This window comes from Aotus nancymaae, unplaced genomic scaffold, assembly GCF_030222135.1.
Source record: "Aotus nancymaae isolate 86718 unplaced genomic scaffold, 86718_ANA_hifiasm-v0.15.2.pri h1tg000030l, whole genome shotgun sequence".
Lineage (NCBI taxonomy): Eukaryota > Metazoa > Chordata > Mammalia > Primates > Aotidae > Aotus > Aotus nancymaae.
Window position 1 is genome coordinate 21,043,726 of NW_026988443.1, and position 24,559 is coordinate 21,068,284.

At 48.5% G+C, this 24,559-nt stretch overlaps 1 protein-coding gene across 2 annotated transcripts in view; it reads left to right on the forward strand.

The window, feature by feature from the left end:
• Window positions 1–23,299, forward strand: part of CDH5 (cadherin 5) — a 38,846-nt gene extending 15,547 nt beyond the window's left edge. For both annotated transcript variants that reach the window (XM_064383153.1, XM_064383154.1), the window contains exons 3-12: window positions 3,594–3,882; window positions 5,276–5,392; window positions 6,305–6,469; window positions 7,350–7,537; window positions 9,074–9,321; window positions 13,553–13,695; window positions 15,544–15,668; window positions 16,006–16,111; window positions 19,195–19,440; window positions 22,634–23,299. In XM_064383153.1, the coding sequence (XP_064239223.1) occupies window positions 3,594–3,882; window positions 5,276–5,392; window positions 6,305–6,469; window positions 7,350–7,537; window positions 9,074–9,321; window positions 13,553–13,695; window positions 15,544–15,668; window positions 16,006–16,111; window positions 19,195–19,440; window positions 22,634–23,151 (2,145 nt within the window). In that variant the 3' untranslated portion in view covers window positions 23,152–23,299. The remainder of the gene's footprint in view (window positions 1–3,593; window positions 3,883–5,275; window positions 5,393–6,304; window positions 6,470–7,349; window positions 7,538–9,073; window positions 9,322–13,552; window positions 13,696–15,543; window positions 15,669–16,005; window positions 16,112–19,194; window positions 19,441–22,633) is intronic.
• The last annotated feature ends 1,260 nt before the right edge of the window (window positions 23,300–24,559 follow it).

Sequence of the window (24,559 nt, forward strand, 5' to 3'; positions counted from 1 at the left end):
GCATCTGGGAACTCTCTGCCCTAGTTTCTCAGCTTTTCTGTAAATCTGGAACTGTTCTAAAAAATAAAGTCTAAGGAAGAAAAATTGAAGGGAAGGAAAACAGAAACTGGATATTCACATGAAATTGTAGGCAGAACTCCAATCACACAGATCCAAGCTGCCTTCCTCCCTCTACCCTTCCTGCCCTGGTGGGTCCTAACACACTCACCCAGAGTCCAGTTGGAAGACCACCATCTTATCCTCACCCTGAGCAACTCACACAGGGCCCCAGACTGCCCCCTTCTCTTTGAGTCTCCACTGTCCTCGCAAGCCACAGGTTCTAGAGCTGGGGCATGGATTCTTCCCTCTAGTTCAGCTGTTCATCATGCATCCTGACCATGGGGCCTAGGACCTCCTCATGAACCCACCTGCCCTCTGCATGCCACGGCCCTGCTCCAAGATGCCTGTTGCTGCCCACCTCTCTCCCACCCTGCCCAACCAAGGGGGTGATTCTCACTCCCTGTCTCCACTTTCTCCCCTTCTAGACTCTTTCCTAGTCTGTGTCATCTAACTTCCCACCCTACCAACTCCTGTCACCACTCTCACTGAGGGCTCCAATGCCTGCACTGCTGCTAAACCCTTAGGACACTTTCCAGACCTCATGGGACGTGGGATGTGGCCATACCATTCTGGACTCTCCCTCTTCTTTCTTGACACCCCAGCCTCTCTCAGTTCTCTCCAGGAGTCCAGCCTGTTTGTTTGTTTGTTTGTTTGTTTGTTTGTTTGTTTGTTTTGGGAGACAGTCTCATTCTGTTGCCAGGCTGGAGTGCAGTGGCACAATCTTGGCTCACTGCAACCTCTGCCTCCCAGATTCAAGCAATCCTCTTGCCTCAGCCTCCCAAGTAGCTGGGACTACAGGCAGATCCCACCAAGCCCAGCTAATTTTTTTTCTTTTTAATAAAGATGGGGTTTCTCCATTTTGGCCAGGCTGGTCTCAAACTCCTGACCTCAAGTGATCTGCCCACCTCAGTCTCCCAAAGTGCTAGGATTTCAGGCATGAGCCACCGCACCCAGTTGAGTCCAGCCTTTCTCAAGAGTCCTCACCAGATGCCTTCACGCAAAAGCCCTTGCTCTATCTGACCTTAAGTGCTGTGAGGCAGGCTCACTGGCTCACACCTGTAATCCCAGCATTCTGAGAGGCAGAGGCAGGAGAATTGCTTGAGCCCAGGAGTTTGAGAACAGCCTAGGCAACATAGTGAGACCTCATCTCTACAGAAAAAGAAGTACAAAAATTAGCCGAGCTTGGTGGCACACGCCTATGGTTCCAACTACTCTGGGGCAGAGGCAAAAGGATCACTTGAGCTCAGGAGGCAGAGGTTGCAGTGAGCAGAAACTGTGCCACTACACTCCAACCTGGGTAACAGAGTGAGATCCTGTCTCCAAAAAAAAAAAAAAAATGGAGGCTGGGAATGGTGGCTTATACCTGTAATCCCAGCACTTTGGGAGGCCGAGGTGAGCAGATCACCTGAGGTCAGGAGTTCGAGACCAGCCTGGGCAACATGGTGAAACCTCCTCTCTAATAAAAATATAAAAATTAGCCAGGTGTGGTGGCGCACGCCCGTAATCCCAGCTACTCAGGAGGCTGAAGCAGAATAATCGCTTGAACCTGGGAGGCGGAGGTTACAGTGAGCCAAGACTGCGCCACTGCACTCCAGCCTGGGCAAGAAAGTGAGACTGTCTCAAAAACAAAACAAAACAAAAAAAATGTCGCATTTCCTCAGCATGCCAGCCTCTGAGGCTGCAAACCTAGGTCCTAAGAGCCTCAATGGGATCTGTGCTGTCTGTACTCCTAGTGGGGGTCTGGTGCCTCCCAGGCACCAAGTTATATTTTTTAATTGAATAGAATTCTAATTTTGGGACATACTAACCTTCTATGACAGTATGATTGTATATGCATAAAATATTATTATCTTATATTCCTAATATTTTCTGTTTCTATGATTCTTTAATTGGAATATTTAGCAATTCTAGCTTAAGATCCTCTAACCTGTGGCTCTATTATTAATAATTATTAACTATCATTTATTGAGAGCCCTTTTTGGTGTAAGATGCTTTACATATGTTATTTTCCAAATCTAATTCCTTGGGACACAAACAGTACATGTCACACAGAAAAATGCTTCCGTGGTCTAAGTATGGAAAATCCTGAGTTACACAAAGTTCACTGGAGTTCATTTCCGTTGGGCTGTACATTGTAAATCTCCAAGAAGAGAACATTTTATGTACCATTTTCTGTACCGGGCCCAGGGGTGTGCTGATAAATGTTTGACAACTGGCTGTCCAGGGGAAAAGGTTCTAATTCGTAGCACTTGCCAATTTCCATGGTGTAAATACTCTGACCATGTCTAGTTTCAAGCTATTAATGTGATGTCATTGAAGGCCAAGACAAGATGAGAGAAGATATGCATGAGCACATCATTATTTAGCATTTCCATCATACAGATACCATAAATACAGATAACCTCGAAACATAATCAAAGGTAGCAAAATAATTAGGAAGTGATTAATTCTGAGAATTTGTTGTTTTTTATATGATTTATTTCATTGTAAGTTTACATAATTTAATTTGTAATAATGGCTGTATTTAACAATCAGCTCACAAATATTCCTGAAAATTTAAGCTGGTTCTCAAAAGCCAAGCTGATACAAGCCAGTGCCGGCACACCGCTGGCTGGAACCCCATCTTTGTGTGGAACAGCAAAAGAGTCCAGTGTTTCCCGGAACTCATTTTCAAAAGTGCTGTTCTACTCCTCAGAGCAAAGCAACATCAGAAGCAATATTATTTCCATTTTACAAATGAGGTAACTACAACTCAGAGAGGTTACGTGACTTCTACGGGGCAAAAATATCCTTTGCCTTCCAATGGCACCAAGTATATTTTTCCACCCAAAAAATGTTTTCTAAGCACCTACTTGTGTTCAGGCACCATTCTAGTGCATACTGGGGCTCTGCCAGCAAGTCACACCATGAGAACAACTCATTGGTGACTAGTCAAAGGTTCTTTCTTTTTTTTTTTTTTTTTTTTGGCTTTTTAAAAATTTTAGTTCAGGGGGATACATGTGCATGTCTATTACATGCATATTGCATACTGGTGGGAATTGGGCTTCTAGTGTACCCATTACCCAAATAGTGAACGTCATGCCCAATAGGTCATTTGTGAACCCTCGTTCTCATCGCAACCTCCCCTCTTTTGGAGTCCCCAGTGTCTATTAGTTCCATCTTTATGGCCACATGTACCAATTGTTTAGCTCCCACTTATAAGTGAGAATATGCAGTACTGGATTTGTTGCTTCTGGGTTAGTTCACTTAGGATTATGGCCTGCAACTCTATCCATTTGCTGCAAAGGACATGATTTCATTCTTTTTTCTAGCTGCCAGAGGTTCTCGATAAAAACCTCAGTGTCACATTTAGGGCCCCTGGCCAGCACCACACACACCACATACACACATGCACACACATGCAGAAGCACACTTGTGTACACACACTCTCACTCACACAGTCACGTACAGCTGCCGCCACCCATTCCCAGCTCACATCACCTCTTCTCTTCTAGATCAAGTCGAGTGTGAATCGCAAGAATGCCAAGTACCTGCTCAAAGGAGAGTTTGTGGGCAAGGTCTTCCGGGTTGACGCAGAGACAGGAGATGTGTTCGCCATTGAGAGGCTGGACCGGGAAAACATCTCAGAGTACCACCTCATTGCTGTCATCGCGGACAAGGACACCGGCGAGAACCTGGAGACTCCCTCCAGCTTCACCATCAAAGTTCACGATGTGAACGACAACTGGCCTGTGTTCTCGCATCGACTGTTCAATGCGTCTGTGCCTGAGTCGTCGGCTGTGGGTACGTTGCATGCCCACTCTATCCCCCTCCCTCTCCCTCTTCCCTCCCTCATCCCAACCAGGGGCACCTCTCACATCAGCCACTTCACTGCCTGGGGTAGGAATTCAGTGAGTTCAGGGCAGTGATTGTAATGCCTGTGTTGCCACTTTATATGATTTGAAAGAAACTCTAGTTCCTAACAAGCTCTGATCTGGCCACAGGCTGAGCTCTGACCCTAGTCATAGATCAAGCCCTGATCATAATCATGGATTGACCCCTGACTATAGTCATAAACTTGGCTCTGATCCTGATCCTGGACTGAATCCTGATCCTGATCATGGACTGAACCCTGAGCCTAGTCATAGACCAAGTCCTGATCCTGATCATGGACTGAGCCCTGAATATAGTCATAAACTTAGCCCTGATCCTGATCATGTACTGAGCCCTGACCCCAGTCATAAACTGACCCCTGATCCTGATCATGGACTGAACTCTGATCCTGATCATAGACAGAGCCCTGATCCTGATCATGGACTGAGCCCTGACCCTAGTCATAAACTTAGTCCCAATCCTGATCATTGAATGAGCCCTGATCCTAGTCATAGACTGAGCTCTGATTCTGATCCTGGACTGAGTCCTGCCCCTAGTCATAGACTGTGCTCTGATTTTGATTATGAACTCACCCCTGGCCATCAGAGACACACACATATCTCACTACTCTTTGGAACAAACTCCATGCACTGCCTCTGACTCTCAGGACTAGCACACCAAGAGTGTAGCCTTTGCACATGAAGACTGCCATGGCCTGCCACCAAGGCCCCAAGTCATCTCTAGAGGCCATGCAGGAGTGGTGTGGGGGACAGAGCACTAGCCCCAAGGTGTGTCACCAGCCTGGGCTCCGGGCTCAGGAGGTTACTACTCTATCTCCTCAGTACCCCCAGACTCCAGAGGGTGCCAGAAAAGAGCTTCCCTCCTCAGCCCCGTCAGTCCAGAGTCTCCAGCGAGGGTCCTGGGACCAGTCCTTCTGGTTAAGTGTGGGATCCTGGAGTTCAAGGGGATGCAAGAAGTGGCACCACCCCTTTGGTGGTACCTTTCCAGGAGAGGGAGAAGCAGCGCATTGCTCTCCTCAGTTTCTCTCCCTGACCCCAACCCTCTGCCCCCTCCCTCATTTCCCCAGGAAGCACATAAATCACCTGATCTCCTTGACCCCTTCAAGTGTGACCTAGCTGGGTCCCCACTGCCACCAGCACTTTGCCCCCATGCAGGCTCCTCAGAAAACAAAACAGCCTTTTCTTCCCAGGACCTGGGGGAGGTGAGAACAGGGTACAGCCTGAGCCCCATCTGCTCTCTTCTAGGAATAGGGTAAGGGGCCTTGCAGTCACAAGTCAGCAACCCCATGATTCTCTCTCTGCAGGAACCTCAGTCACCTCTGTGACAGCAGTGGATGCAGACGACCCCACTGTGGCAGACCACGCCTCTGTCATGTACCAAATCCTGAAGGGAAAAGAGTATTTTGCCATCGATAACACTGGTCTGTGTGACTAACACTCCTGGACAGTCACTGACTTGGAGGGACGAGGGGAGGTTGATACTCCAGGTGCATGTGCGAGGGGAAGTCTGACAGGTGTCACTGGCCACTGCACCACACTGTACCACAGAGGTAGTCATTATCATGTATAAAGACAAGGCGGCTGATCAAGAGAGAAGGAAGCAGGCAGGTGCCCAAGACATGGACTCAAGTCCAGGGAACAAAATCAGGATCTTGTTACCCAAGAAGTGACCCAGGGGCAGCAGAGAATGCTGGGTGCTAGCTGCTCTGGGTGCAGGTTCAGACAGATCTGGTTTCCAAAGCCAGCTCTGCTACTCACCCCCTCCAGAGATCTTGGACAAATAGATGAACTTCTGCAAGCCTTAGGTCCCTTATCTAGGAAGTGGGAATGCTTATATTTATGTTGTATGGTAGCTGTGAAGTTTGAGTTAGATCATGTATAGAGACAGCAAGTCCCATAGTAATTGCTCATGCGGTGACTTAAAAAACTGTAAGGACTGACTCTTGGGAGCAAGACAGAAGTCCAGTGGAACTGTCTTTCAGAGAGATGGAAAATACATAGCACAGATGCCACTGCTGTGCTACTGTGCACCAAGGCAGACATCACTAATCTATCACAGAACTCTTTCCCTCTGAGCCTGGATATGGCCTCATGGTCTTTGTCAACACAGCGTTCCAGGTGGTGAGGACCAATACTGAACCAAACCGTTGGGCCAGCTTTGGCCTCACAGTATAGCCATGGAGGTAGTGGGTTGTAGATTCATGGTTCTCAGCCCTGGTTGCACAGTGGAATCACCTGGGAAGCTCTTAAATCAGGTTCTCTCTGGGTAGGCCCCAAGCATCAGTATTTTCTAGAAGCTGGTAACATGGCTCCTGCTGGGACTCTTTTTGCAGGCCTTATTGTCACAGCAACCAAAAACTTGGACCGAGAGAAGCAGGCCAGGTATGAGATCGTGGTGGAAGCACGAGATGCCCAGGGCCTCCGGGGGGAATCGGGCACGGCCACCGTGCTGGTCACTCTGCAAGACATCAATGACAACTTCCCCTACTTCACCCAGAGTGAGCCCCTCCTCTAGGGCCCTGGGAAGGGGGGCTGGGATACCCCAGACTCAGTGACTTGGGACTCTGTGGGAGGAGTTACGCATCCCTTTACCTTTCCCTCTATCCCAGGGTAGGCCTGATGTCCAAAGGAGTCCTTTGGGTGCAGGGAGGGGCCCTGCTTCCATCCCAGTACTGCATTCCCAAGGCCATCCTGCTGCCTCCTCCTGCAGTCCCCTCACAGGCCAGAGGGAAATCCCACTCCCTGCTGAGAGCCACCACTGTGCCGTGTCCCACCATGAGACACAAGCAGTTTCACCCAGATTCCACCAGCTTAGGAAAATCGAAGCACTGAGACTCAGGTCCCAACTAGAAATTCCCACACATCAGTGAACCCGGGAACAGCAAAGTTCTCTATCCAGAGACAGGGCTGATCTCCAACCCCACCTACAAAATGATCCTCCCCACAAAGAACATCTGATGACAGCTTTTCCCATGCCCTGGGGCCGATGGCTCTGTCCACTTGCATCCCCAATGCTGATGCTGTCATTTAGTCGTTCAGCTGCCCTAGAGACAGGCCAGTTTTCCTGAAGTGTCTCCCCTGTGCATGGCATAAGCTCCCTGAAGGCAGGACTTGTCTCTCTTGTCCATTGACAGGTCCCCTAGAAAAGTGCCTGGCATACAATAGGTGCTCCATAGATGTTTATTGGATGGAGGGATGGATGGATGGACATACAGATAGGGAAGACCCTTTTACCTTGAGAATCCAGGGGTATTATAATTTATGATTATTGTATTATGCCCATTTCTTGTATCAAAATATATTAGAATAGCATAAAGAGACAATCGCCTTGTCTGTCTCATTAACCCAAGGCCCTTTGGGGTGCTCTGTTTGCATCAGCCAAGTATACATTTGCCGTGCCTGAAGACACTCGTGTGGGCACCTCCGTGGGCTCTCTGTTTGTTAAGGACCCAGATGAGCCCCAGAACCGGATGACCAAGTACAGCATCTTGCGGGGAGACTACCAGGACGCTTTCACCATTGAGACAAACCCCACCCGCAACGAGGGCATCATCAAGCCCATGAAGGTTTGTAGGCCAATGGCAACAATGTCCAACATGGGGCTTGGGGCTCGTGGCACCCACAGGTCCTGCCTGGGGGTTGCTCCTGGGCCAGAGATCGTCAAAGGACCGTCAAAGCTCTGAGCTGCTCATGTGTTCATGAGACTATGATCCACTGTCTTAGGCTGAGTTACTCAGGAAACAGATCTTAAGGCAAAGATTGGGTATAAATCGTTTATCTGGGAGGTGATCCCAGGAAGCCCCAGGAGCAATGACCCATTGGGGGGTCAGTGTGGAACACATCTCAGAGTTGCAGCAGCTGAGGGTGAGGGAGCTGGGGTATTTATACACCGACTCTCTGTGGTGCTGACTGGGGGCTGCTCCTGGAGGTATTACCTCTCTGGTACTTTCTGGCCTGCCCTGTGTCCTGGCTAATAGAAAGCCATCAGCATGAAGAAAACAGTGAGTAATTGTGGGGACATGGATGGCCACTGACGCTGGATGGTGCTGACAAAAAAGCCAGATCAACTGAATCTGGAAGAGGAGGAAGAGGTCCTGTCAGGGGCATAAAAAGTGCCTCTGGAATGGCCATGCAGAGGACTGTGAGTCCTGGGCCTGAGTCCTCCTCTGACCCAGCCCCATGCTGGGGCCTGGAAACACCAAGGAGAGGTAGACACAGCCTCTAGTGTCAGCAAAGCCCTCAGCAAATAGGGAAGACATACACATGAACAAAAAAAGTACAGCCAGGTATGAGTGATACACAGCAGCTCCAAACAGGGAGCAATTACCTCTGCTAGGAGGGGTTTCTGAGAGAGCATCCGATTACCTTCTGTTTGGCTTCCTGAGGGATGAATAAGAGTTTTCTAGGCAGGCAAGGGCAGGAGAAGCATCTTGAGCAAAGGCATAAAGAAAAAGCATGTCCAGCCAGGCCCAGTTGTTCACGCCTATAATCCCAGCACTTTACGAGGCTGAGGTAGGTGGGTCACCTGAGGTTAGGAGTTTTAGACCAGCCTGGCCAACATGGTGAAACCCTGTCTTCACCAAAATTACAAAAATTAGCTGGGCATGGTGGCAGGTGCCTGTAATCCCAGCTGTTTGAGAGGCTGTGGCAGGAGAATCACTTGAACCAGGGAGGTGGAGGTTGCAGTGAGCCAAGATTGTCCCACTCCACTCCAGCTTGGGCAACAAGAGTGAGACTCTGTCTCAAAAATAAAGAAAAACCTGTCCCTAAGGACCTGTGGGTAGAACCACTAGTGATGCCCTTAAAAGCAGGACCATAGCTGATTCACTGCGTGTCCCTAACACTGGAAACAGGGCCAGGCACAGAGCCAGGGTTGTGGATGTGGCCATGAGGCTGCTGAGATGAAATGGGGAGCAGCTGAGGACAGACACCAGGCCCAGCCACTGTCTCGATAACCTCAGAAATATCACCTGTCAAGGCCATGGGTCCCTCATCTATAAAATGGGTGTCATCCTGGTACCTTGCAGGGTTGCTGTGAAGATCATGTGCCACACATGTGGTTGGCCAAGAGCAGCTGTTCCCCATTCTTTTTTCTTACACAGCCTCTGGATTACGAACACATCCAGCAATACAGCTTCATCGTCGAGGCCACAGACCCCACCATTGACCTCCGATACCTAAGCCTTCCTGCAGGAAACAGAGCCCAGGTCATCATCAACATCACAGATGTGGACGAGCCTCCAGTCTTCCAGCAGCATTTCTACCACTTCCAGCTGAAGGAAAACCAGAAGAAGCCTCTGATCGGCACAGTGCTGGCCAAGGACCCTGATGCAGCTAGGCACAACATTGGGTAAGGGGTTGGGGGGTGCTTGTTGTTGAGGATGATAAGAACAATCATGGCCGGATGTTCCTATGCCTGCTGGTCTGAGACCAGGACCCAGAGAGGGGAACTGGCTTCTCCTGGCACTTGCAGGGAAAGTGACAGAAGCAAGACCAGAAGCCCAAGCTCTTGCACCTGGCAGCCTGGCATCTTGGCCTGCTCAGGGTCCCCCACCTAGCATGGTCCTGGGCATCCAGAGCTACCTGTCCTCTGTCCCACCTTGAAGGCTTTTCTGTGCACCACAGCTCCCACCAGTCCTATGCAGTAAGATCTGACAGTCAAGAAAGCAACCAATCAGATGATACACCAGAGGCCCTTTTTTTTTTTTTTTTTTTTGAGATGGAGTCACCAGGCTGAAGTGCAGTGGTGTGATCTCGGCTCACTGCAACCTCCCAGGTTCAAGCAATTCTCCTGCCTCAGCCTCCTGAGTAGCTGGGACTACAGGCATATGCCAACACACCCAGCTAATTTTCGTATTTTTAATAGAGACAGGATTTCACCATGTTGGCCAGGATGGTCTTGATCTCTTGACCTTGTGATCCACCCGCCTTGGCCTCCCAAAGTGCTGGGATTACAGGTATGAGCCACCGCGCCCGGCCAAAACTGTTTTCTTAAATCTATCTCCCCCAAACCACAAAAATAAGAAGTGTTCATTTCGTACAGTGAAACAACACCAAGATGTACCAAGAAAATATTGAGAACCCCCACTCTCAGGTAACTCATGTTCGTGGCCTGATCTGGTCCTATTGCTCCTTTCTTTTCATGACCACACAGACATGTGGATCTATTCATGGTGGGTTTGTTGTTGTCTGTTTGCTTTTGGTGTTTGATTGTTTTTTTGTTTTTGTTTTTGTTTTTTTTTTTTGGATCATGCCATGCTCATTTCATCAATATTTGCTTTTCTGTTGTAACTAAATGTCTCTTTCCCAATCTTTGGAAAAAATGATATAGTTCTAACAAATACTTTTTAGAGCCACATAATATGCAATAGTAAGTATAAATTCAATTCAACCTTATTTTATTGCAGATGGGTAGCTGATTTTGCCAGAATCATTTACTAAATATTATAATAATGTCAAAATTTTCCCACCTTTGTTATATATTAAGTTCTGTGTATACTTGTATCTACTTCTGAATTCTCTGTCCTTTCTATAGTTCTGTAGCAAAGCCATTCTGTTGTACTAGCTTGTATAAGTTCATTCTCCTATAAAGAAATGGTTGAGACTGGGTCATTCATAAAGAAAAGAGGTTTAATTGGCTCATATGTCCACAGGCTGTGCAGGAAGTATAGTGGCTTCTGCTTCTTGGGAGGCCTCAGGAAACATACAATCCTAGAGAAGCAGTCACGTCTTACATGGCCAGAACAGAAGTGGGAAGGGAGTTGTTACACACCTTTCAGCAACCTGAGCTCATGATAACTCACTCACTCACTATCAGGAGAACAGAACCTAGGGGGTGGTGCTGACTCATTCATGAGCACTCCACCCCCATGATCTATCCACCTCCCACCAGGCCCCACCTCCAACACTGGGGATTACGCTTCGACATGAGATTCGGTGGGACACAGATGCAAACCATATAGCTTTACACTAGACCTTAGATACACATAAAAGTCCTTCCCTCATTGCTTTTTTATTTGATATAATTTTTTGTCAACCCTCAAACTTTAAAATTTTGTATCCAGGTTTCTTAAACATTAGAATTCTAATGTTTGTATATATTATAAACATTAGTGTTTATATATTAATTTTGGTATAGCTAATGTTTTAAGGATATTAAGTCTTCTTATTAAGGACAAAATATGTTCTTCGTTTTGGCCTCATCTCCTAAGTTTTAGGACTGCTCTTTTCATTGCCCTTCTATTCTAAATAGCCTGTAATTATAATTTTTGTTTCTCCTTTGATCCAAGGGTTTATTTAAGAGATTGACTTCATTTCTTTATTTTCATTTATAAGTCATAGGGGTTTTTCGGTTTTTGTCTTAGCTTGTTCTTTGATGTGATACAATTGTATTTGTGTCCACTTTTTCCTAGAATATCTAAGTTTTGACTTTATGTATTTCAATGTTTCTATTCAGTTAACAAAGGTTTGCAACTATTTTACCTCATTATTGCTTGTAACTTTTATCTGAATGAAATTAGCCAATTTGTTCTGCTTAAATATTTTGCCTTTAATTGTGTTTCCTGATGTTACATTTGTTAGTTCTGTTTTCATGTTATTCATATTTGCCTAATGCAAATTTTCCAACCCTTACTTTTAACTTTTCCAGGTCATTTGGCATTATGGCTCTTGAAAACCAGGATGCATTAGGCTTTGCTTTTTAATCTAAATGGAAATGCTTTGTGTTTAACCTATTTACATTTTTCATCATAATTGACGTGTTTGATCTTACTTCTTTTATCTTGTTTTACATTTCCCATTTATCAAATTTAATGACTTTTTTCATTTTCCCCCATCTTTGCTGTACAGTCTTTTTTGATTTTTTTTTTCTTTTAGATATTTGGATGAGGTACGTCCATTTTTGTTTCTACCAGTGAGATTTACTTCTATCTGCAAAATTTAAAATGTTTTCTTGAACCTATATTTTCTATTTAAAACTATTACACACACACACACACGTTGCTTTTGTATGATAAACAAATCAATAGTTTTGTTTTAATTTTTCCCATACCATGATTTTACTTTATATTAAGCTGTTTAGTTAGATACAGTAAGTTTTCAAAAAAAAATTCAGGACACAAATTTCTTATTCTTTGCCATTTTTTTTTTTTTTTTGACAGGTTCTTGCTCTGTCACCCAGGCTGAAGTGCAGTGGCACAATCATAGTTCACTTAGCCTTGAACCTTTAGGCTGAAGCAACCCTCCCACCTCAGCCTCTGAGTCTCTGGGACTACAGGCACACACCACCACATCAGGCTAATTTTTTTTTTCAAGACAGGGTCTTACTCTGTCACCTGGGCTGGTCTTGAACTCCTGGCCTCAAGCAAACCTCCAGCTTCAGCCCCTCCCAAAGCACTCGAATTATAGGTGTGAGCCACCGTGCCCAACCTCGCCTTCTAATAACACCTAAATGTGCTCATATAATCCTCAGATTGTAAACACTTCCCTTCCAAAATACTATTAATGTATTCTAGCATTTAATTTTGTGGGGGCATCTTTGGCATATCTGATTTTTCTTTCTTCATAAGGAAATTCTTTCTGTCTGGACTCTTTTCAGTTTCTTCACATAGACTTGAAATTCATAAGTGTCATCAGGATGTGCTTATGCCTAAATATTGTTGTTGTTGTTGTTTTTAAATGATGCCTGATGTCAATGGTGTCTTTCTTCAGATCAGGAAAGTTTTCTTTTATTATTTTTTTTGTTATTCTTCTGTTCTGTTCGTTCTGGGATTATCCTCATTAATAACAACTATTATTCCTATATATATGAAACATGCACCTGGCGCAGTGGTTCATGCCTGTAATCTGAACACTTTGGGAGGCCGAGGCAGGTGGATCACCTGCAGTCAGGAGTTCAAGACCAGCCTGACCAACGTGGAGAAACCCTATCTCTACTAAAAATACAGAATTAGCCGGGCATGACGGCGCATGCCCGTAATCCCAGCTACTCAGGAGGCTGAGGCAGGAGAATCGCTTGAACCCAGGAGGCGGATGTTGCAGTGAGCTGAGATCATGCCATTGCACTCCAGCATGGGCAACAAGAGCGAAACTCCATCTCAAAAAAAAAAAAAAAAAAAAAGGAACATATATATTTATCTTTCCATAGATTTTTCCTGATTTCCGAAATAACTTTTTAAATTTTTACTTCACAAAGTTAATTTCTTTGTAATTACTTATATCTCTTCCAGCTCTTTTTGTATTTCTTCCTGGCTCTTACCCAATGATCTTTTCATTAATCACAAAAACAAGTCCCAGCTATGGTGTGATGTCACCTGCTCAGCTTTGAAAGTGCATCTGATGGTCTCAGGTACCAACTTCAGTCCAGTGATGGCAACATCACTAAGATCAAAGACATTATCTTGCTATCCTGAGTCCCTCTGTGTAGGTCTGCTCTTGTCTGGTGGCAGAGCACAATGAGCAGTGACAGAGGGGCATGTAGTGGGATGCAGAGGATAGATGCAGAAGGGCCTTGTTCATCATGCTGAGGAGCGTAGACTCAGCAAAGAACAATGGAAAGCCATGAAACTCTCTCCCCTGGGCAGATACTCCATCCGCAGGACCAGTGACAAAGGCCAATTCTTCCGAGTCACAAAAAAGGGGGACATTTACAATGAGAAAGAACTGGACAGAGAAGTCTACCCCTGGTATAACCTGACTGTGGAGGCCAAAGAACTGGATTCCACTGGTGAGTGGCCCCATCTGCCAGGGCACTTGGGTTCTTTTCCTTTTCCCTCTTTCTTCCAAAACCAGCATAATCAATCATTTGGGGTCTCTAGGGGTATTAGAAGTGCTTGCTGAATCACCCATTGGTTGGGATGCTATAGCGCTTCCATGCCCAAGTGTGGTCCTTGAACCAGCGGTATCAACATCCACTGAGACCTTGTTGGAAGTGCATCTCAGCCTCACCCCCACACTGAATCAGAATCTCATGCATGTCACAGTTTGAGAAGCACTGTCATGAAACAGGCTGTGCAGATGTCTCTGTGATGAGAACCACCCAAAGCACCCATTAAGCATAAAGCTCTACTCCACCCTACAGGTTCTGGTCCAGGGAGCCAGACAGGTGCTCTTAACAAGGGTTCCATGAGTCTTAGTATCATGGCTGTTTGGGAAATGTTCCTTCAGAGGCTGTTTATGTACCAGTTCATAGGTAGAATTCAAAATGTGAAGCAGCTTCCAATTTTGAGATTGTGAGGTTCTCCAGAAATTGTGTAATTTTTGCCAGAGGGAGGGGCAAGCGTTGGAGTTTTGCATCCTTTATCCACATGAGAAAATCACAATCACCCTCCAGGAGAACTATGAATACTCCCACTTTACCCAGGAGCCCACTAGGGCCCAGGGAGGGAGTGACTTGGCCAAGGACCCCTGGTGCCTGCTGGGCCCAGCCAGACTCTCTTCTTCCAACACAGCAGCTGCCCCCAACTGTAATGGACTCCTGCATGTTTTGCCAGATCAGTCTCCTCCATATAATCCCATTCATAGAATCTTTAAATTTAAATCATTTAAAATATGGAAAATACAGAAAAGGAGAAGAAAATACTCTTCCCACCAATGCCACCATGCAGAGACAATTACTATTAGCACATTCATGTATTTTTATGTTTTTTATACACATTTTTTATGTAAGTAAGATTGTAATATTTGTATCTTATATTCCACATGTTTACTTAACCTTATTCCAGAACCATTTTCTCATGATAGTACTTTTTTTTTAAGAGAGAGACAGTGTCTTACGCTGTTGCCCAGGGTGAAGTGCGGTGGCACGATCACAGCTCACTGCAGCCTCTAATTCCTGAGTTCAAATGATCCTCCCACCTCAGCCTCCTAAGTAGCTGGGACTACAGGTGTGTGCCACCTCGCCCAGCTAATGCCTTAATTTTTTGTAGAGATGGGGTCTCACCATGTTGCCCAGGCTTGTCTCCAACTCTGAGCCTCAAGCAATCCTCCCTTCTGGGCCTCCCAAAGTATGGGATCACAGGCACTGGGCCTTAAAATTTTTTTGATTATTTTTTTAAGATGCAATTTACATGGGCATTGTCAAAGGCCATACATTTCATCCTTTTCCAGTGGCCTAAGTTACTGATCCAATCTCACTTAGGTTGTTCAAAGGCCATACATTTCATCCTTTTCCAGTGGCCTAAGTTACTGATCCAATCTCACTTAGGTTGTTTACCTTTTCAATTCTTTTATGATATCTTATATATTTATTATATCTCATATATTTAATCAAATAATTAAATTTTTAATTTTAGGAATTTAATTATAATATTTTTAATGCACTTAGGTGGTTTACCTTTTTGATGCTCATAATCAAAGTAATACCTCAGTAAACCTTATGGATAAAGATTTAACACCTCCCTGCTACCAAAGTCCTTTCATCCAGAACACCATCCCCGGCCTCTGTTCCATAGCCTCCTCCTGCAAAAAGAGGCCTCCACAGGGCTGCCCTCCTGGACAACCCATCCATACATCTTCCACCCCCCAGGGCCAGCATCAGCTGAGCCCATCATGGTGACTGTCTTCTCCCCTACAGGGACCCCCACGGACAAAGAATCCATTGTGCAGGTCCATATTGAAGTTTTAGATGAGAATGACAATGCCCCAGAGTTTGCCGAGCCCTACCAGCCCAAAGTGTGTGAGAACGCTGCTCATGGCCAGGTGAGTCTGGTTCAGGTGGGAGAGGAAGGCAGTGCCACCCGGGGCAGGCTGAGGGGCAGAACTGCTCAACAGAATCAGCGGAAGTTCCCCTGTACAACAGCCTTGAGGAAAATAACATTATGCCCATTTTATAGATAGAGAAAGTGAGGCTCAGAGAGGATGTCTGGGGAGCAGATTGGCAGGGCAGGGGAGTGGAAAGAGTGGCTTTATAAAGCACTAAATACGTAAGTGTTACAGGTGGGAAACTGCCATGGTCAGGTCTAAACCCAAAGGCTCTATCACTGAACCTCAGACTACGCACCACCATCACTGATATCCCCTGTCTTTCACACTCCAGCTGGTCCTGCAGATCTCCGCAATAGACAAGGACATAACACCACAAAATGTGAAGTTCAAATTCGCCCTGAAAACTGAGAACAACTTTACCCTCACAGATAATCACGGTAGGTATCAAAGTAATCAGTTCAGCTGGGTATGATGGCTCATGCCTATAGTCCCAGCTACTCAGGAGGCTGAGGCAGGAGGCTCACTTGAGGCCAGGAGTTTGAGGCTGCAGTGAGCTATGATCACATGACTACACTCCAGCCTGGGCAACAGAGCAAGACCCTGTCTCCAAAAAAAAAGAACAAGTGCCATCAGTTGGCTCTAACAGGGTTGGGGTGAGGTTATTTGAGTCTTGAGGCACCAAGGTCAAAGACCAGGCCAACAAATTGACAGCAGGTCCTCACTGGGATTTTCAAGTCATCAGATGTTTTGTACAGTTCCTGCCACATACATTGTACAATTGATCTGTGCAATGGTCAGAGCCACTCCAACCAAACTCCCAAGTCCACATCGCCTGCAATTCCCCCATAAGATGCTTAGGCCAGCGAGGAGTACAGAACAGATGTGGGAGTGCAGGCAGTCAGCTCAGTTCAAAACTAGCCAAGGAGTCTCCCTACCCCCTCCACTGGAGTCTCTCTGCATCAGGAAAACTGCAAATTAACATGGAACTTTGAGGTCACTTTCAAAGAGTCAAAACTGGAAATGTGAAGTCTGAAATCCCAAAGATACAGTGAGCTGTGTTTTCATTCAGCTGCAATGACTACTTACGATTAGCAGGGTGGCCCATGTGATGTCATTAGCAGTCAATCAGAGCTTCTGACGAGCAGGTGCTGACTTGAGTGATGATGCTGAGTTGACTTCATTCCAGCCACAAGTAGGCAAGCTTTCATGGCCTCTGCAATTACCTCAGAAAAATAGACAAAATTCTCCTTGAGTTTAAATAGAATGATCCTTCACCCAGCCCGGGATGGAATTCCTGCCTGTCCCTAATGGGCAAAACTCTGGTGGATGCAGATGGCTGTACTGCTACCTTTGAGGAAGGTTGGGGAGTGGGGTCCCTGAGAGTTTGGGGCAGACTGGAGGGATCAGTCTGTGGGATGGAGAAGGTGGCCCAGATGTGTTGACAGTCTATGACAGACCATTCAACAGCCAGCTGTCATTAGAAGTAAATAATGTGGGCTGGGCATGGTGGTGCACGCCTATAATCCCAGCACTTTGGGGGGCCGAGGTGGGTGGATCACAAGCTCAAGAGATCGAGACCATCCTGGCCAACGTGGTGAAACCCCGTCTCTACTAAAAGTACAAAAATTAGATGGGCGTGGTGTTGGTAGCCTGTAATCCCAGCTACTGGGGAGGTTAAGGCAGGAGAATCGCTTGATCCCAGGAGACAGAGGTTGCAGTGAGCTGAGATCACGCCACTGCACTCTAGCCTGGTGACAGCAAGACTCTGTCTCAAAAAAAAAAAAAAAAAGTAAATAATGTGGCAAAACTGTCACTCCATCCCCAATGTCCACCTCAGTCCCATCTCTGAGTGGGGACCTGCAATGTGGTAGAAAGATTCAGTGCCACCCCAAAGACACCCATATACAATAGGAAGCAAGCCTGTTCGTGTCAAATTCACTTATATCATGAATGTCCTGCATGTCAAAATCTCTAATTTCTCCCATAAGTGTCAATGACATATAGTTTATTTTGAATTATAATAGACTTAATGCTGAAATGTAATTGGCTTTCATTTGAAATCTAAACAATGGCTTCCTGGGCTTTCTGGCCAAATGTGTGGAGCCTGTGTAGCTAAGGAAATCCTGGAGCAGGGGGTCCCTGGATCCTTCTCTGATGGTTGACATTACAACCTCCTGGGACCCTGCCAGAGGCAGATTATCTGGCCTCTGCCCAGAACCACTAAATAAAAAGTGTGTCAGGGTAGGGGTCTGAAAATCAGCATGTTTTAAAAGCTCCCTGGGGGATTCTTAGGTACAGGAAACCACTGATTGGATCTGGGAAGGCGGGAGGGGCCATTATTTGGACAAAAGCATTTCCCAGTTCCAAACTGCCCAGGAAACCCGCAATTCTATATGTAATCATTTTCTCTGCGCCCAAGGAACATGCCCATTGTTTTTATTGTGTTCAACAACATAACAGTGGATTTTCAGAGATAGCAGAAGTTGCCTTAGAAGTTAGCCTAATGCTAAAATACTTTTTTTTTTTTTTTTTTTTGAAACATAGTTTCGCTCTTGTTGCCCAGGCTGGAGTGCAATGGCGCAATCTCAGCTCACCACAACCTCCACCTCCCAGGTTCAAATGATTCTCCTACCTCAGCCTCCCGAGTAGCTGGGATTACAGGCATGCGCCACCACACCCAGCTAATGTTGCATTTTTAGTAGAGATGGGGTTTCTCCATGTTGGTCAGGCTGGTCTCGAACTCCCGACCTCAGATGATCCACCCGCCTTGGCCTCCCAAAGTGTTGGGATTACAGGCGTGAGCCACCACACCTGGCCCTAGTTTTAAAAAGTCCTTTAGCACTGGGCGTGGTGGCTCACGCCTGTAATCCCAACACTTTGGGAGGCCGAGGCGGGTGGATCACGAGGTCAAGAGATCGAGACCATCCTGGTCAACATGGTGAAACCCCGTCTCTACTAAAAATACAAAAAATTAGCTGGGCATGGTGGCAGGTGCCTGTAGTCCCAGCTTCTCAGGAGGCTGAGGCAGGAGAATTGCCTAAACCCAGGAGGCGGAGGTTGTGGTGAGCCAAGATCGCGCCATTGCACTCCAGCCTGGGTAACAAGAGCAAAACTCTGTCTCGGAAAAAAAAAAAAACTTTATTTTTCCCCATTGCTTGTCAAAGCTTGAAACAGCGAATAATTGAGCTGAAGGAGAAAACCTCCCGTTACTGGAGTGGGGTTAGGGAAAAGGAAAGAGACAGGCATCAGTTGCCCACAAATACAGAAAGCAAAGGATTTTACCTTCTTTTGCTGAGGCGTTCTTGGAGACTGGGTCAAAGCAGCTGCCCCAAAATATCCCCTCTGTGGAGGAACAGGCCTGTGCTCAGATGGCCAAAACAAGAGGCACTGGATGCAAAGGGCAGAAAAGCATCCCAGGCAGCATGTGGGCTGGTGCAGCCAGGGAGGGCTTCCTGGAGGAGCCACGTTCCCCCATCTGTGCAGATGGCAAAACCTGATTCTTAGGCCTTGGTGTTTCCAGATAACACAGCCAACATCACAGTCAAGTATGGGCAGTTTGACCGGGAGCATACCAAGGTCCACTTCCTACCCGTGATCATCTCAGACAATGGGATGCCAAGCCGCACAGGCACCAACACGCTGACCGTGGCCGTGTGCAAGTGCAACGAGCAGGGCGAGTTCACCTTCTGCGAGGATATGGCCGCCCAGGCAGGTGTGAGCATCCAGGCAGTGGTAGCCATCTTACTCTGCATCCTCACCATCACAGGTCAGTGCTGGGCAGGGTGGGGAGGAGATACAGCGGGCGGAAGGGGGTGGAAGGTGTGGGGAGTGGGGAAGCTTCACAGGAGTAGAGGCCAGCGGTCCAGGCCCAACCCTGCCTCCAATCTGCAATGAAACCCTCAGGCAGTTCACGTGCAGGACGCAGGATGTGAGCTCCAGTCACCTGGGTGCTCACAGGTGGGGATGATCCAGGGAGGAGGAGGGGGCGGGGCTCAGGACTTTTCCCCCACGCATCAGGCCAGTATCCCTTTAAAATAACTTAAACATAACAGTCACTCCTTCCACTTAGATATTTTCAGCATTTACTGCGTGCCAGGCATTGTTCTGGGCATGTATTTACATAAAACCTATTTTTGAAAAAGGAAAAAGGATCCAGGTCTAAAATGGAAAGTTTAAAAACTTCCAGTTTAGATTGTCTCCACGTGCTTTCTTTCCTTTTATAGAATTCCTCCAGCCTTGATACATATTTTTTTTCCTTGTTTGGGCCTCAGAAATTTTAGGAGCATTGTAGGCCTTAGTTTGGATTCCCCAGGGAGCAACCCTGGGATGAGGCTCGGGCACAAGTAATTTATTTGGGAGGTGGTTTATTCCCCTGCATACCTCCTAAGGCAGAGGGGAAATGAAGCCAGGAAGGGAGGCGGCCAGTGAAGGTGAAGCCATCAGGAATGTTCCCATGAGGAACTGGTGCCTTCTCCCACAGGGGTGTAGGAGGCAGCGTGGGGCCACCCTCCAGCATCTTCCCACCAGGGGAGAGGAGGGATGTGCCGTATCCTGCATGTCACTCACCATGTGACGCAGCAGGGCTGATCCTCCAGAGGAAGCCCTCAGGTGATTAGAGATCGCCCTGGCACTCATGGCAAGGCCTGGATACAGCCACGGGGAACCTGCAATATAGGCTCCAGGCCTCTCCTGCCTGTGGCTCCCCTGAGAGTCCCCTCAGTATGCCCCCCTTCTGGGGCTTCTCCAGCAGAGATTTCTCCTTTACTAATAATTCATGATGATGATGGCATCCCCACCACAAATAGAATTGCATTTAACCTCGCAACCATCTTCCCAAATATAAACAGAGCAGGGAAGTCATCATTTTCATTTTATAGACAGGGAAACTGAGGCTGGGACAGGGCAGGGCTGTCTCCCAGGGCATCCTAGCTTTACTTAAGTATATAGTAGTTTGTTCAGTAACTCAAAGCTACAAGGTCTGAGCCTCATTTTAGAAGCTCTCTGCACTGCACCGTCCGCCCCTCCTCAGGGATCCAAGACCCTTACGTAGCCACACCCCTCAGAGATTCCCCCTGGCTGGACCTGTGCACCTGCCCATGGGACTCTGGGTCAGTCACTCTTGGCCTCTCTGAGCTCAGTGTAACAGGGATAATAATAACTACACTTAGTGGGATATGAGAAAGTGCCCAGGAGAGTGCCAAGTATGTATGCAGGAGGTGCTCAAGAGAGGGGCCACTGTAGGCCAGGTGTGGTAGCTCACGCCTATAATCCCAGCACTTTACGAGGCCAAGGTGGGTGGATTGCCTGAGGTCAGAGGGGGCCACTGTAGGCCAGGTGTGGTAGCTCACGCCTATAATCCCAGCACTTTACGAGGCCAAGGTGGGTGGATTGCCTGAGGTCAGAGGGGGCCACTGTAGGCCAGGTGTGGTGGCTCACGCCTGTAATCCCAGCACTTTATGAGGCCAAGGTGGGTGGATTGCCTGAGGTCAGGAGTTCACCAGCCTGGCCAATATGGTGAAACCCCGGCTTTACTAAAAATACAAACAATAGCTGTGGTGGTGTGGGCTTGTAATCCCAGCTACTGGGGAGGCTGAGGCAGGAGAATCACTTGAACCCAGAGGTGGAGGTTGCAGGGAGCCAAGATCTCGTCATTGCACTCCAGCCTGGATGACAGAGGGAAACTGTCTCAAAAAAAAAAAAAGAAAGAAAGAAAGAAAGAAAGAAAGACCACTGCTGCTGCAATGGGCATCTTATCTACCAGCACCGTGACATCTGTTATTGCCATCACGGCTGGCAACAAAGTAATGGCAAAGTCTTTGCACTCCAAATTCCAACTCCATTCCCTTCCCCATTTCTACTTCAATCTCTGGTTTCTTGGCCTTTGGGAGATAATGTGGAACGATTCCCCAGATTTGGCACCTGAGGGAGGAAATGAGGATACAGGAAAATGAGGTTTAGACCCTAGAGGAGAATGAACTTCAGAAAGCACCTGTGTTCCTCTCCCCATCCCCACCAGGGTGTATGACAGCCAGTCAGGACCCGGGATTGCTCTGTCCCCCCAGTGGGTGGGGAGGGACCCACCAGGTATCTGGACCAAAGCAAACCTTCTCAGTTGGCCTTGTCATGGAGATGTCCTTGGGAGACTGGACTGGCCCAGGAACTTCCAGGGAGGAGGGGAGGGAGGGAGGCAGTGGGGAGGGGGGTGCCAGGGGCAGCAGGGATGACGGTGGGAAGTGAGGGGGGCTAGTGGGCATGAGGGGTTCAGGGGGCAGCAGGCATGGGGGTGTCGGGGACAGTGGGGATGGGAATGGGGTCCCAGTTGGGATAGGGGGTGGGGAGGTGGAAATGGAGTTTCAGGGGTGGTGGGAATGGGGGTGCAGGGGGCAGTGGGAATGGAAGGTGCAGGGGAAGGGGGCCATGGGGTGGCAATAGGGGGAGGGGGGCAGCAGGGATGGGGTATAGGGAAGCCAGCAGGGATGGGGTTGTGGGGGGCAGCTGGATAGGATGAGGGGGTGGTGGGATGGGATGAGGGAGTGGCAGGATGGAAAAGCAGGGGATAAGGGGGATAGGGTGTCAGGGAGCAGCAGGAATGGGAGTGTAGGGGGTGGCAGGGATGGGGTACGGTGGCGGTGGGGATGGGGTGTTGGGGGTGGAAGTGGGGATGTGGGGGAGGTGAAGATGGGGAGGGGGTGGTGGAGATGGGGTGTTGGGGGTGTGAATGGGGGTGCAGGGGTGGTGAAAATGGGGTGTCAGGGGCGGTGGGGATGGGCTGTTGGCGGGGTGGGAATGGGATGTGAGGGCAGCAAGGATGGGGTGGGGGCGGTGGGGATGGGGTGTTGGGGGTGGGAATGGGGGTGCAGGGGCGGTGAGAATGGGGTGTGGGTTGGTGGGGATGGGGTGTCGGGACCACTTGGGCCCCCAGCCTCGTCTGACTCTTCCGCTCTGCCCCCTGGCCGCAGTGATCACCCTGCTCATCTTCCTGCGGCGGCGGCTCCGGAAGCAGGCCCGCGCGCACGGCAAGAGCGTGGCAGAGATCCACGAGCAGCTGGTCGCCTACGACGAGGAGGGCGGCGGCGAGATGGACACCACCAGCTACGACGTGTCCGTGCTAAACTCGGTGCGCCACGGCGGGGCCAAGCCCCCGCGGACCGCGCTGGACGTCCGGCCGCCCCTCTACGCCCAGGTGCAGAAGCCACCGCGGCACGTGCCCGGGGCACACGGGGGGCCTGGGGAAATGGCAGCCATGATCGAGGTGAAGAAGGACGAGGCGGACCACGACGGCGACGGCCCCCCCTACGACACGCTGCACATCTACGGCTACGAGGGCTCCGAGTCCATCGCCGAGTCCCTCAGCTCCCTGGGCACCGACTCCTCCGACTCCGACGTGGATTACGACTTCCTCAACGACTGGGGACCCAGGTTCAAGATGCTGGCCGAGCTGTACGGCTCGGATCCCCGCGAGGAGCTGCTGTATTAGGCGGCAGAGGCCACGCTGGGCCTGGAGGCCCAGAGCCAGGCACCACAGCCTCTAAAAATGGCACTGACTCCTCAGCGCAGCCCCGCTTCCTCGTGGGTCCCAGAGACCTCATCAGCCTTGGGATAGCAAACTCTATGTCCTGAAAAATCTGGGAACATATGTCAGTGATGGCTGTTCTCAAATGCTGGCAATTCCAGGCTGGTGTTCCATCTGGGCTCAGCCATCCACATAACCCTGTCACCCACAGATCACCGTCTAACTCAAAGACTTCCTCTGGCAAATCAAAGCAGCCTGTGTTCAACTGCTGGGGTTCCCTGAATTCCCTAGTGAGGCTGGTGAGGTCCTGGTGCCTATCCACCTGGAGGCAAAGGCCTGGACGGCTCCACTTGTGGGGCCAGATTCTCTGCAGCCCATTCCCAAGGTTGACTGTGACCGTCCATCAGGTCCTCTCTCAGGAGCCCCAGCCCTGCTCCAACTCCCTCATACTCCACACCAAGTGCCCCATTACTCCCCAGCCCCTCTCCAGGCCTGTCAAGAGGGAGGAAGGGGCCCCATGGCAGCTCCTGACCTTGGGTCCTGAGGTGACCTCACTGGCCCGCCATGCCAGTAACTGTGCTGTACTGAACATTGAACCATTCAACCACATTCAGGGAAATGGCTTGTTGAACTTTGAAGCAACTGTGAATTCATCCTGGAGGGGTGGTGGAGATCTAGAGTGACAGATCACAGGGTGAGGGCCACCCCCACACCCACGCCCTCTGGAGAGAGCCTGGAAGAGCTGAGACCCTGCTCTGAGACTCTTCAGCACCCCTCCAGTTTTGCCTGAGAGGGGACAGATGTTCCAGGAGTGGAAGACCTCTCCCCTTCTCTGCCTCACCTGGTCACCAATCCATGCTCTCTTTCTTTTCTGTCTACCCCTTCTCTCTTGGCTTAGAGGCACCCAAGATGTGGCCTTCAGCAAGACTGACCAATGTCCAAACCCACTCATGACTGCATGACAAGAGCTGAGCCATGTGCCTTTACACCTCGCTGTTGTCACATCTCAGGGAACTGACCCTCAGGCACACCTTGCAGAAGGCAAGGCCCTGCCCTGCTCAACCTCTGTGGTCCTCCATGCATCTCCCACTGGAACATTCACTGCAAACACGCCTTGGAGAAGTTTCATCAGTCAACAGAGAGGAGCAGGAAGGAGATGCCCAGCTCACCCTTGTCATGACCGAGGTTCCCACTCCGGGCAAGCCCCTCACACTGCAAGGGATTGTAGATAACACTGACTTTTTTGTTTTAACCAATAACTAGTTTCTCATAATGATTTTTTTACTAATGATACTAACAAGTTTCTAGCTTTCACAGGCATATAGAATAAGCGTTTTTACAAAATAAGCAGATTGCTATTTAGGTTAACAAT